The sequence below is a fragment of the Chrysemys picta genome, chromosome 6, assembly GCF_011386835.1.
Source record: "Chrysemys picta bellii isolate R12L10 chromosome 6, ASM1138683v2, whole genome shotgun sequence".
Taxonomy (NCBI): Eukaryota; Metazoa; Chordata; order Testudines; family Emydidae; genus Chrysemys; species Chrysemys picta.
Genome location: NC_088796.1, coordinates 40,324,378 through 40,337,246, shown reverse-complemented (window position 1 = coordinate 40,337,246; position 12,869 = coordinate 40,324,378). Strand labels below are relative to the sequence as shown.

The following is a 12,869-nucleotide window of genomic DNA, read 5'->3' as shown; positions in this document are numbered from 1 at the left end:
AATGCGTTTCCCCCTCCAGTCTGTCTTATCCTATCTCAGTCCAGACCCAAACCCCTGTGCAATACATCATTCTTCTTACAGAATTAGGGACCGATACTCCATGTCTGTTGCCATCTCTATTTCTTTTCCACTCTGAATCCTCATTGTATCCCCAACCTTCCCTGACCTGGCCGGCTTAATCCAGTCCTCAAACACTGCATGAAACAAGTTAATTAGGCTCTCACTGTTGCTCTCATTATTCAGGTGAAGGAGGTTAAACATGCGACGCACATCTTGTGAAATGCCTACTGGACAAAATAAGCAATTTATAGTGAACTGTTGGGTTTTTAATACTTACCAGTTGTTATGGATATCACATTATTTACAATTGTTTAATACAGTCTTAGATGAGTTACAATGTCAATTTCATAGCACCTGCAGGACATCTCTGTGAGTGCATCAGATTTCTATCTGAGACATGAACATGTTAAAATCATATCTTTTGAAACAAGCATATTTCCTTACCTTTGATATGACACCTAAACGGAATGAATTTTAAAAATAACAGCTATTTTTTGGGGGGTATTTTTAGTGCTGTCAGACCTAAGTTTTGTAAGAGCTTGTTTTTTGCTTGGGGAACAAGTCAGAGTGAACAGTGTCTATTTAAAAGAGAATTTTGCACAAAATCAAATCTGAAGAAAATTATACCAAAAGCACTGTGCTTGGGCAGTGTTTTGGTTTTGGAGTGAGATTCACCAGTGGTACGGAAGGCCAATATATGGCTCTCCATCTCACTTAAGCCCGGTAGGGGCTGGCTTGGGGAAATCATGGGCAGAGCAGCCACACAGGAATCTCAGTGCATCATCTGTGTGTGACACAGAAAGCATCTCCATGTTGGATCTTCAAAGGCAGGCACAGAAGGCTATGACGAGCTAAGGGAGATATACATTTATGTTGATGCAGTGGCCCTAACACCCTGCATGGCCGATGTTGAAGTACTGGGGGCCACTACTACAGTTTATAGGCTGAAGCAGCAGAAGCAGGAGTGCTATGCAGCAACCACTAATTGGCAAGTGGATTTCACCTCTCAATACCTGTGCACTTCACCTGCACAGAACCCAAATACTCAGGCTTTATGAAGGTGGGGGGGATTTTACCCTTATTTGAGAGATCAGCTTTTTCTCTTCATTTATCCTGCAATAGCCATAATCCTGAGTTTGTGATGACACATTCTGTTACCATGACAAGGATGTGGTGTCACAAATTTAGTAATATGGCTTTACTGCAGACTCAAATAGGCAAAGATGGTCTGGGAGGCTGTAGCCCACATTTCAATACAAATAGATGAGAGAGTTAGCAGACATAAGAAAGATGATTTAATATAGGCAAATGTGATAGGTGAATACAGATGTAAATTATGGAAATGATTTATGTTTAAGCTCTATGTATTTTAAAGTATGTCCCACTTCAAGGGCTTGATCCTGCAAGATGCTGAGTTAGTTCAAGTCCCATTGAAGTTTAGTGGACAACAAGGCGGTTCTTTAAATCACAGGAGGCACTAGGCAACTTGCAGGATCCAAACTTAAAATATCTAAGGCAATAGCTCCTAAAATTGTGGTCTGTGGACCACTTATGGTCTGAGGAGCACTTGCTGGTGGTCCGTAGAGAGCTTGTTTTTTCTCATCCTTGTTTTCAGCTGAGAGAAACAGAACAGATGAGAAGGGAAGACGAAATGAAGAGATGTGATTAACTTTTTTTTCAAAAAGGACAAAATACTCATTACATTAAAGAGAAATGAAAATACATAAATATTTCCCCTCTATGTCTTTTTGTTGTAAGCAACAGCTGTTGTTCCGACAGGGATGTCACACATAAGCAAATGAGAAAGGAGATGGTCCACAAGACAATATTTCCTTTAAGATGTGATCCATGCTAGGGTAAACTTTGGGAACTGCTGATCTAGAGGTAAATAGCCATAAGGACAGAAGTTTAGTCTCCCTATTTTGTACATGCAAAATCAACTGTAGTGTAAAGCAGAGTATTAGCAGATGCAGGTGTAAATTTTACAAATGTAAATTGCAACTGCTTAGTGATCAAATTGGTGATTTCTCTCCCTGCACAGGCTATTTAGCTATTTATAAAACCATATTATCTTAAGGCCCATTCCTGCAGTCTTTAGTCATGTAATATTCCCACTGATGGGGCATTGTGTTAGAACTGCAGGATCAGGCCCATGGAATTTCACCCTGGAAGCTCAACCACAGATTATATTCTTTTGAACATTTTGCATTGTGACTGCCAATTAAAGGCCATACCCTTCTCACTTTACAGAAAAGTCTCAATGAAATGAATAGGATACTATCATCAGTGCCAAATTCCTATCAGCAGCATGATTTAGCCCAAAATGATGCTGTGATAAGTGTTTGTATATTCCGTAAAATCCAAGACCATACATCTCTTAGTTTAAATCCTAACACTGATTTCTGCATAGACTGGTAGTATAATAGTTTGGTGCCTTTGCCCAAAGCTCCCTTGAAATACTGTTTAGCAACCAGAAACTTGAATATTATGAAGGTACTTGCTTGAATGGAAGAAATACAAGAAGACTCTTACCCAGAGATTGCTGCTAGTTTTTGGTGCGCCTGATAGGCCATCTCACATCCTTTGGTTCTAGTCTTTTGCATTTCAGCATGTAGAGACGGACAATTGACGGAGACGTCCCCAATGGAAATGACTAACTCCCGGTATAGAGCCACCAGGGTATTGAACTCCTGAACAAGCTGAAAAACAGATTGTTTACTTACATGAAACATTTAAGTACACTGATAAAATAATGGGGCATTTATAAAAACATTCCTACTTCAAGGCCTGCTCCTATTGACTTCACAGAGAATGGGATCAAGTCCTTAACATTTAGTAAATACGTAGGGCCTTCATGTGAGCTACCTTATATGTACCATAAATATTCTCTTGCAGGAAAGTAATATTCCAACTAAATCTCTGAATGTGTTTGGGTAGTTAATCTTAAATATTATGCAGACATAAATAACGGCTTTTCTTCTCCTGGTAGCACAAGATTATTTTTTATCATAATGAAAGACGAAAATGTCTCCAGAGATGATTCCCTTCACTCCCTCTGGTTTCTGATTAGCAACACATTTAGGGAGTGGAAAGTACCATTCATTTATGCACTGGAGCCTTTGCTAATTTATTTTGTAATGATTTCCTTCCTGTCACTGGCTTCTAACCCAGGTTTCAGACTTGAAATTGATCTGAAGTTGTTGGCTGATAAGATGTACTAGAAAGGCACTTTCCACTTAGTATTCCAGAAAGCCTTTGGCCAGTGTGAAATAAACAGACAAAGAAATAGATAAACCTCTCAGCCTTGCCACAGAATACTCCAACCCGGCATCACACTACCAGATACATTTGGACACTATTGGATAAATCTTTATATTCACAACATTGGAAAGATTATTATTTTGTTCCATTAATCTACAATGTGCATTCTTTTTATTTTAAAGAAACAAAATGTATGTTGACTTTCAATGCAATCATGATCTGCTAGAGATAAAAGCATGAATAAAGGCCACTTGTAGTTGGGAAGAAGGAGATAAAAATCTGGATTTACCTGGATCCTATCAGATCCAGCCAAATTTTGGAGACAACCCTCAAATTCTAATGCCTAAATAGAGAGCAAGAGTAGCTGCTCATATTGCACCAAGAAATTTTGGGTCGGGCCCCAATGCATCTCTGTGCAAGGGTGGTGTAAAAACCCAGCTCCTGTACCTGGATCCTGCCAATTTTGTCCCTTCCTCCCCAAATTCCCTAGCATTAATAAGAGAACTGGTTTAGCTGCTTCTAGTGCCCCAAAACAATCCAGACCCTAATGCATCCTTATACATCTGCTAAAAAACAGATGCAGCACATGGATCCTGCTAAATTTGGCCTCAAGCCCCCAAGTCCCATGGCCTAAAAGGAGAACAAGTATAGATGCTGGTGCACAAAATAATAATAAGAAGAATACAAAAAATCTGGACCTCAGTCCATTGGAGTGCAAAGTTCCATAAAAATCTCAAATCTGGCACCCGGATTCTGGTGAAGACAGCCAAATGTTGGCAGTTATCACCCCAAAGCCACTGCCTAAATAGAATACAATGGTAGTGCTACTGTGCCACCAAAACATCTGGACCCTTGTGCATCTGGGAACAGCAATAGCACAAAAAGCTGGATTCAGCACCTGAATGCTGCTGGGTCTTGGCAATTTTTGGTCCCAAACTTTTGTTTTTTTAATCTCAAATCTAAACATTTTACCAGCTAAATAGTGCAGCTTCTCCAGTTCCACTTCTTCTCTATTAAGCTGTTCAAATTTGGGGGATTAGAATGAAAAAATGTTGCTAGATATATGTATTTATAGTGCCGCCGTGACAACTTGCAACAGGGTCTGGACTTTTTTGGTGTACTCGGAGCTGCTACATTTCTCCCTCTATTTAGACAGTTGAATTTGGAGTAGTAGGGCCAAAAATTGCCAGGATCTGGCAGGATGCAGGTACCCCAGTGTATGTTCCAATGATAGAGGGCTGATATTCAGGGTTCAGATTTTTAATGAAAAATAGCATCAGCTCCACCTATTTTCTAGTTAGAGTTTCTAATTTGCAAAGTTGGGGCCCAATATTGCTGAGGTCCAACTGGATTCTGGTGCCAGGGACAGGGATTTTGTGCTGTTGTTTTGTTGGAACATGCTGGGGTCCAAATATTTAGGGCATACTAACTGACTACCTTAGTGAAGAAATTGTGTGCTGTTACATTTGGGGGGCCAAAAATTAGATGGATCCAGTAAGATCCTGGTGCTTTAATCTAGTATTTTGCACTGCCAAGGTGTGTTGAAGTCCAGACATTTCTGGCATACTAAAAGCACCTCTACTTGTTATCTATTTAAATGGTGGATTTTAAGGGGTTGGGGCCAAAATTGACAGAATTCAGCAGAATCTAGGTGCCAGGTCCTGGGTTTTGCAGCATTGCTAGGTTGAGATGAATCAGGATACAGATTTTATTAGTGCAGTTGGAGTAGCTACAGTTGTGATCTTTCTAGGCAAGGCATTAGAATTTGGGCGGGTTGGGACCAAAATTGGGCTGGATCTTGTGGGTGGGGGGGAGAGAGAGAGTGCCGGAGCCGGGTTTTTGCAATGGGCTGCAATGGATCTGGATTATTTTGGTGCACTAGCCGCTGCTACCCTTGTTTTCGATTTTGCTAATACAATTTGGGGGGTTGAGGGTCAAAAATCTGCAGGCTCTATCAGGAGTGTTCTCCCTCTCGCGGCACATGGTCTGTCTTTAGCCATTACGACCCGGGCGAAAGGGTGTCAACTTAACCGGGGGCCGCAGTTTTAAAAATAGTGCAGCTGCACGTGATCGGAATAGACAAGCTGGAGGGGGAGCGGCACGACCGCAAACTACAAAAATACATTTGGGGGGAAAAAAAGCCCTTTGTTTTACCCACCATCTTGCAGTCCTCCAGGGCTCTCTGGGTTTTGTAGGAGCTCTCAGAGCCGCTGCCCCGGCGTTCCCCGTCCCTGCCGGGCAGGGGCGGCTTGCTGATCTGGAAGATAGAGCCAGCGGTCCTGGGGCGCTTCTTGCGCCCATTCGGTGCAGAACTCATGCACACGCATCCACCAAGCACAAGCAGCTGCACTGGTTCCAGCAGGGGCGGGCAAATGTTTCCCCCACCACCAGCGGCAGCAGCTCGGCGACGATGAGTCCGAGGAGGGATCCAGAGTCACTTTTCTCTCCCCACACCTCTCCAGTCACAGGCTACGATGCTGCAGCGGCGGCTGGTCACCTTCAGCGTGCTGGAGGGCTGGGGTAGCGAGCGCGGGGCCCGGCAGCATCCTTCCTACTACAGCCAGACAGGGGAGCGGGCTCGTCAACTTCTCTCGCTCAGCAGCATGTCAGCCCCTGCAGAAAGAGCCCCGTGCTGGCGCGCTGAGCCCTCCTCCCTTCGGCATCGATTTGCAGGTCGGGCAGAGGCAGCCGGGGCTGGCAGCTGGCAGCTGCCATTCAGGAGGGAATTCAGCCTTCAAAACCTGCGCTGCTGCCGGGGCTGGCTCGCCTGGTGTCTTCCCAGAGCAGCGCCCGCTTCTTCATCCCCCGGGAGAGAAGGGCCGCGTGTGTGCGTGCGGACCTGCGCCTCCCTGGGCTCTAAGCGTTCGCCTAGATCCGGTCTCCAAGGGCTCGTCTCGCTGAAGATCCCATCTGAACCCTTTGGTGGGACTGGTTAGACGTAGGGAATCGGGCAGACTGACGTGGTGAGCAACATAGCACATTGATAGGGCGGGAATACTAATGTGATCCATCCATGCAACTCCCCCTACAGTGTATACATTAACCCAATCCCATCCGCAAAGAGCAGCGCTTGCAGTATTACTTCATCGGCTCTATTATTAGAAAGCAGAAGCGTCAGAGTGAACCCCTTACCCCCGGCCCATATTTCAAGCAAAGTGTTTATGGCCTGAATTGTGTAGGTGTCCAGGTCAGAGGCAAAAATTTGATAGCTTTAATAGCTACTCCCTTAAACTTGTAAGAGTCACAGCTTACAAACGCTGAGCAATTTGCCCCGTGAGCAATCTTACACAAAAAGTTATCCCTTTCCCTTTGATATAAATGTAGTAAGTGCATAGCTCCTTGGAGCTAACTGACGCCAATTACAGTACTATACAGAGTATCCTTGACCCTAATTAGCACAGTTCCACATCTGATTTTCTGCAAAGCTCCTGAGCTAATCAACAATCACGTTACTTATTTGGAGGAAGGGTTTGTCTTTTTAAACAATCATTGATTCCTTGATCAAAAATGGGGCCCTAGAATACAAAAACAAATATTCTTGTTATGGAATTTTGCATATCAGAGAAAATGCTCTTATCTGAGGTTAGGGAGGGGAGATTCTGCAGTGCACAACACAAAGACTCAACCCTCAAACAACAGTCACAACAGACCTTCTTCCTGGAGGGTAGAAAGCATTATATAAACATTTCTTCTCGTTTCCTCTACACTCCTTGAATCCCATAATATTCCTGTACAATGGGGTGAAGCATGAAACACCCCAGGGAGCGAATGCACTTTCCTTCTCAGAAGGAGAACGCTGCTATGCTGTGGTAAGATTGGCTCAAGTCATCAGCCACTTTCTCCAAGTCTAGTCAGACATAGCACATCCCTGATTCATCAGGCTTCTGCTCTAACCCAATACCTCAGGTGCTGGGCCTGACTACAAATCTATGCTCCACCATCCCTGTTAGTAGTAATGCAGTAATGGTCACTTCTGAATTTGCCTCACTTGAGGTATTGCACAATAGCTTTCTCTACAGCATGAAACAGAATTTTTCATAGTACAATGTGGGATATTTTACATATATAGCATCTTTAAGACCAAAGGCGCACGTTACAAACTCTGAGCTCAATCTGCCTCTGAAGATACACATGGAGATTCAAGCACTCTAAGGGACAAGACTGCAGACCTGTTTCCAGGATACACAGAATGGAATGCAGACACCTTTATAGCCTTGTCTACATTCAAATTGTTTTCTTAAAACTTCCCACCAGTGCTCCTGTCAGTGGGAGCAACAATGGAAGTGTTAGTATAGACTGGGTATCAGTGGTCCCCATTGTTGTAACCACTGCTCTGAGCAGGGTTTGATGACATTGTGATTATAATGCTGGTGGCGTCTATTTTGGCACACTACCAATGTTACTATCACTGGTGGAGCTGCAGTGGTTGCAGCAGTGGTGGAAAATTTTTAGGGGGGAAAAAAACACTCTAAAGTAGATACGGTCTAGGATGGAGGGCGGCAGCGAACCACTGGCCAAGGACACCGGGCCAAAACCTTACTTTCTTTTTTACAAGAATTGCCGTGGGATCTTCAACAGCCAGACAGAGCTGAGAGGATATCTATTTACAAGTGCCATTTGAAAGACAGCCCATTTCCCTTTTCACAGTAAACTGCATAATATACTGCTAGGGATACAGGGCTGAGTCAGCGTTGCAAGCCTATGAATTTATGTTTCAAAGGAGTTTAAGTACCATAGCTCAACCCCTATGTAGTAGTAGTAATAATAATACAGTAGTTGGTACTTAGAGTGCTTTTCATTGGTATATCTCAGTGCTTTACAGAAGTGGGCAAATATCCTTATCACCATTTTACAGATGGGAAGAGTGAAGCCTAGAAAGATGTGAATGATTTGCTCAAGACCACACATTGATTCATTGGGCAGAGCCAGAAAAAACATAAACGTCCAGGCTTCTGTGCCTTTAGCCATGGGACTACACTTCTTCTCTAGACAGCAAAGATATGAAGGCAATTTCTCCTCACACTGTCATTGTTTGTTTATTTATTTATTTGTTATACTTTCATAGTACAAAGCACCATTAAATCACATCACAATGAACAGTAAACACACCACCTGGGAGTCACTGGCCAGCAGCCTTCCTACACAATTTACAGTCTTCACGCAGCTTTGAGAAGTGCAGCATACCGCATCCTGTCCAGTCAGCCCCATCATCTAATCACACTTGCTGAGAGTACCCCTTGCCCCAGCACCAGAGCCTGCAAAACGCTTTGTCACTCTTCCTCTGCTCATCTGACTCACTTGTCCCACAAGCTCAAGTTTTCTTCCTCTTGTCGTCTAGATCAGGGGTTCTCAAACTGTGGGTCGGGACCCCTCAGGGGGTCGTGAGATTACTACATGGGGGGTCATGAGCAGTCAGACCCAACCCCAGACCCCGGTTTGCATCCAGCATTTATAATGGTGTTAAATACACCTCTACCCCAATATAATGCTGTCCTCGGGAGCCAAAAAATCTTACTGCGTTATAAGTGAAACCGCGTTATATCGAACTTGCTTTGATCCGCTGGAGTGCACAGCCCTGCCCACCCCGGAGCGCTGCTTTACCGCATTATATCCGAATTCATGTTATATTGGGTCATGTTATATCGGGGTAGAGGTGTATATTAAAAAAGTGTTTTTAATTTATAAGGGGGGGTCACACTCAGAGGCTTGCTATGTGAAAGGGGTCACCAGTACAAAAGTTTGAGAATCACTGGTCTAGATGATATCAGGTATCATCCCGGTTATGTTGTAAGTTTGTGCACTTTTCTCTTCATTATTTGCATGCAAAGTATAGCTAAAGCACAATAATTGCCTGTGGCATTTCAGTTCGAAGACAGAAAGCCTCTTAATGTCCTATTTCCTTAGCATCCACACCTCACATGCATATAGCAAGAGACTGCCATACTTTCATTTTACATGTCATAGTAATATCTTTACTACTCCAAATGTGGCTCAGTGTTGCTAGAGCAGTATTTGCAAATCCAGTTCTATTTCAGATCTCTAAGTGATGTTTAGCATCCCTTGTAGTCATGCTACCCAGCTATTTGAAGTGCTCAGTGCACTCCAATGCCTCCTCAGATTTGGGTAGGAATATCTTTTCAACAGACTAAGATGTCAACGTAATCTTTGGACCTAACTTCTCTGCTTCCACCACTACTCTTTCTAGCAATTTTTGCACTTATTCTTGCAATGTTTCAATCGGATCAATATCACTGGCAAAGCACACATGACTAATTTTTCACTCACCAATGGGTACACCGTCCTACATTGCCCTTGCAGAACAAAAAATAGTTATCTTTTCTAAGGAACTGAGTTTCAGCTATTGGAGTTGCGTGTCTGAAGAGCTGGTATATCCAGTGTAAATAAATCAATAGAAATTAATGAGTTCTACTTACTGGACCCTAGTGTAAACCAACGGATGTCATCGGGACTACATCAAGGATGAATTTGAACCACTGAATTGATGCAAAATGACATTCTAGATAGTGGCTAGATAAATGGCCAGGGACTTCTGATATTTATCTTATTTGTTATAATTTAAAAAAAATATTTCCCAGTTTATAACCATCTAGGCATGCACGTATTTGGCTTATGCAAACACATGTTTTTATTGCTCTTTCTCACATCCTCCCTCTATTGTTTCTTCCTATTTTTTGTTGCACCCAATAATTGGCATCTTGTTTTAAATTATATTTTAACTTTTTGAGACAGGGACTGTTTTTTACTCTTAGTTCATACATCACCAAGCACAAAGTACTCTAGTCCTGTTTGGAGTGTCTAGAAGCTGCCATAACACAAATAACAAAATAATGATAATAACAGCAAATCCAAGAAAGAGTGCATTTTTGTTTGATTGTATATTTCGTATATAGGGTGAAATCCTAGGGTAAAACTCCCATTGACTTCAATAGGCTCAGGATTTCACTCATGGAAATTTTCACCATATGAAAATGAAGTAATAAATCAAATGAGACTTTACATTTTAATGTATATTTGGCACAACCTTCAACTCCCCACAATCTATGAGGCATTCGTACCTGATGGCTTATATTTTCAAAATGTCCCCATTGTGGAATGTATATGAATTCTGTTGTTTTCTGTCCATGTATAAAAACGCTGATTTTGCAATTGTCAGTTTTTCTTGGTTTATCCTTGCAGCAGACTTTTGAGATCATCATGGAAAGTTAAGGATTTCATGACATCAGAAAGGTTACTTAGGAGTAGCAGGAAAGACAGAGAACAAGTAATTCTGAAATGAAGAAAAAACAGTCAGTTCTGTACAGCTTCTTGATTCTCAAAGTCTTTGGGGAAGAATTCCAAAATACACTATCAAAGACTGCCTCTGAATAAAAGAAAATGAGGATCTACTTGAAATTCCTACCAAAAGGAAACAAAATCGTCTCCTGAGTAAAGGAGGTATATTTGCAGCAACATGTTTTTTCTGAAATTATACAGAAACAAATGTTTCCCTGTTATGGGAAGAGGAGGAAATGAGAGGTGTACAGAACCCCATTAAGGGACTTATATGGAGTCCTGAAATAGATGAAAGAATGCAAGAAGACCCTGGTGTGTACAATGAGCTCAAACTTCAGAAGTTACAAAGTGTCAGCCTCCTAGTTTATTATTTGTATTACCATAGTGCTTAGGAGGAGGAGTTAAACATTCAACTATCTGGCAGGGCAAAGGAGGGCAGAATCCATTCCATTGCTAGTAAGCCTCTGCATCCTAGTTCAGAATCCTGTTAATGTTCACCCTAATTTTCATCCACTCCTGGCAAGTGCTGCTTGACAATTTTTCATGCAGCAGGACCTCTATTTATTTGGTCAGATTTCTGGGCAGGGAAAACTTGCTAGCACCACCCTGGTAACTTACTAATTTTCTCCACTCACTGATGTGCTGTTCAGTTACCAGACACCAAAAAAAATTCTCCTTTGCATGGATAGATGGAATTACACCACTGGCCTAGGAAACTACTTCCTTTTCCCATCTGGTACTTCCAAGAGATTTATATCTTCTAGGGCTTTCCCCGCCTGAAATAATGGTAACGCTGCCCTTGTTAAGACTTCTCTTCACCCTCCCTCTGCTAGATCCAAATTGTTAATTTTTTTAAATGAAATGAATATATAGTTCTTACCACAATATGTCTGTGGAGTGCCAACGTTAGCAGGAGATTCTGAACAGAACAATTCATAAAGGAGTAATGAAAGCATTCCAGAAAGATTAAAAAAAATCAAACTATGTCCTTGTGTTGATGCAGAATGTAGAGTGGGGGAATTTTTTTCCTTTTTCTCCCCAGGACAAAAAAAAATACGTGCTTTCATTGTCTTGGAGCATTTCCATCTTAGATGGACCTATCCCCCCATCCAAGACTCCTACGGTCAGGATTATCCATCAATGGAGGAAATGGATGAGAGCCAAGGTTGAGATATTTGGCAATATGAAATGATGACCCTCTGAAGTACTGCAGGCACTGGAAAATGCTGGGGTTGGCTGGGCAGTGGACATCTCCATGAACTGGAGTGGACAGGTGTGCTCTGTGTACTCCACCCCAGTACAACCTGCACACACTGTACAGAGCAACCTGTTCTGCAGGGGAAAGGAGAACAGGAGGAGCACTTCAGATATCGTTTTCCACTACCATTGAGACAGACAGACAGAAGCTTGGAGTTTGGGGTTCATATAGTTTCACTATTCTGCACTGGTTTTCAATGTTTTACACACACACACACACACACACACACTTTAGTTCACGCTACACACTAGTTAATTCTTATTTGTGAATAAGCAGCTGGTATGCCTGTAATGGCTTTGTAACATTTTTTTCCCTTTTAGTTCTGTTGGTGTTGTTAACAGATTGGTTTGGTTGTACAATAGGTTGTTGTGTGGGAGTTTGCAAAGGAATGAAGAGCCAGGAAGTTGTGTCCTAAGCTTTTAATAATGTTGCAAAATCTCACAATCACATAAATCCTAAAAATCACATTAAACCTACAGTCACATTTAAAACCTATAACAAACTGACAGTTGTATAGTAGTATAACACAGTCTTGTCACAGGGTGGCTGGTCTTTGAAGGAGAGATGGGTCTGAGCCCCGCCTGTGACACAGCCAACTCTCTTACCCAGATGGGGAAAATGAAGGTCATGTGACCCAATCAGGCCTCTGGAATAGATAAGGAAGAAAGGCCTGGGAGAGACTTAGGGTGGAGCAGAGGTCTGAGCCAGAGGAGCTCCAGGGAGCAAAAAGGCTCCTGCAGGAAACCCTAAGACACCAGAGGAGACAGTCTAGTGGAAAAAAGGACTGAGGTGATGTGATGTGACCTGGCCTCCAGATAGGGAAGGCTGGAAGACTGCAGCCTAGTAGAGATGCCCTGGAGGAAGGGCTACTGTTATGAAGGTTTTGTTTTAAGTTCTGTGTCTTGAAAGACTTTGTTTCCTGCCTGTCTGGACCCAGCAGAGGGCAATTTAAAGGATTAGGCAGAAGCACAACACAAGTTGTGGAAAGGGGGTTCTG

The 12,869-nt window shown here is 42.6% G+C and overlaps 1 protein-coding gene across 2 annotated transcripts in view; it reads right to left on the bottom strand.

The window, feature by feature from the left end:
• Positions 1 to 6,330, bottom strand: part of RGS7BP (regulator of G protein signaling 7 binding protein) — a 75,851-nt gene extending 69,521 nt beyond the window's left edge. The window contains exons 1-2 of one of the 2 annotated variants that reach the window (XM_005300980.5): positions 5,480 to 6,330; positions 2,593 to 2,759 (exon numbers count right to left, since the gene is read on the bottom strand). In XM_005300980.5, the coding sequence (XP_005301037.2) occupies positions 2,593 to 2,759; positions 5,480 to 5,638 (326 nt within the window). In that variant the 5' untranslated portion in view covers positions 5,639 to 6,330. The remainder of the gene's footprint in view (positions 1 to 2,592; positions 2,760 to 5,479) is intronic. The other variant, XM_005300981.5, reaches the window with a different exon arrangement.
• Between the last annotated feature and the right edge of the window lie 6,539 nt (positions 6,331 to 12,869).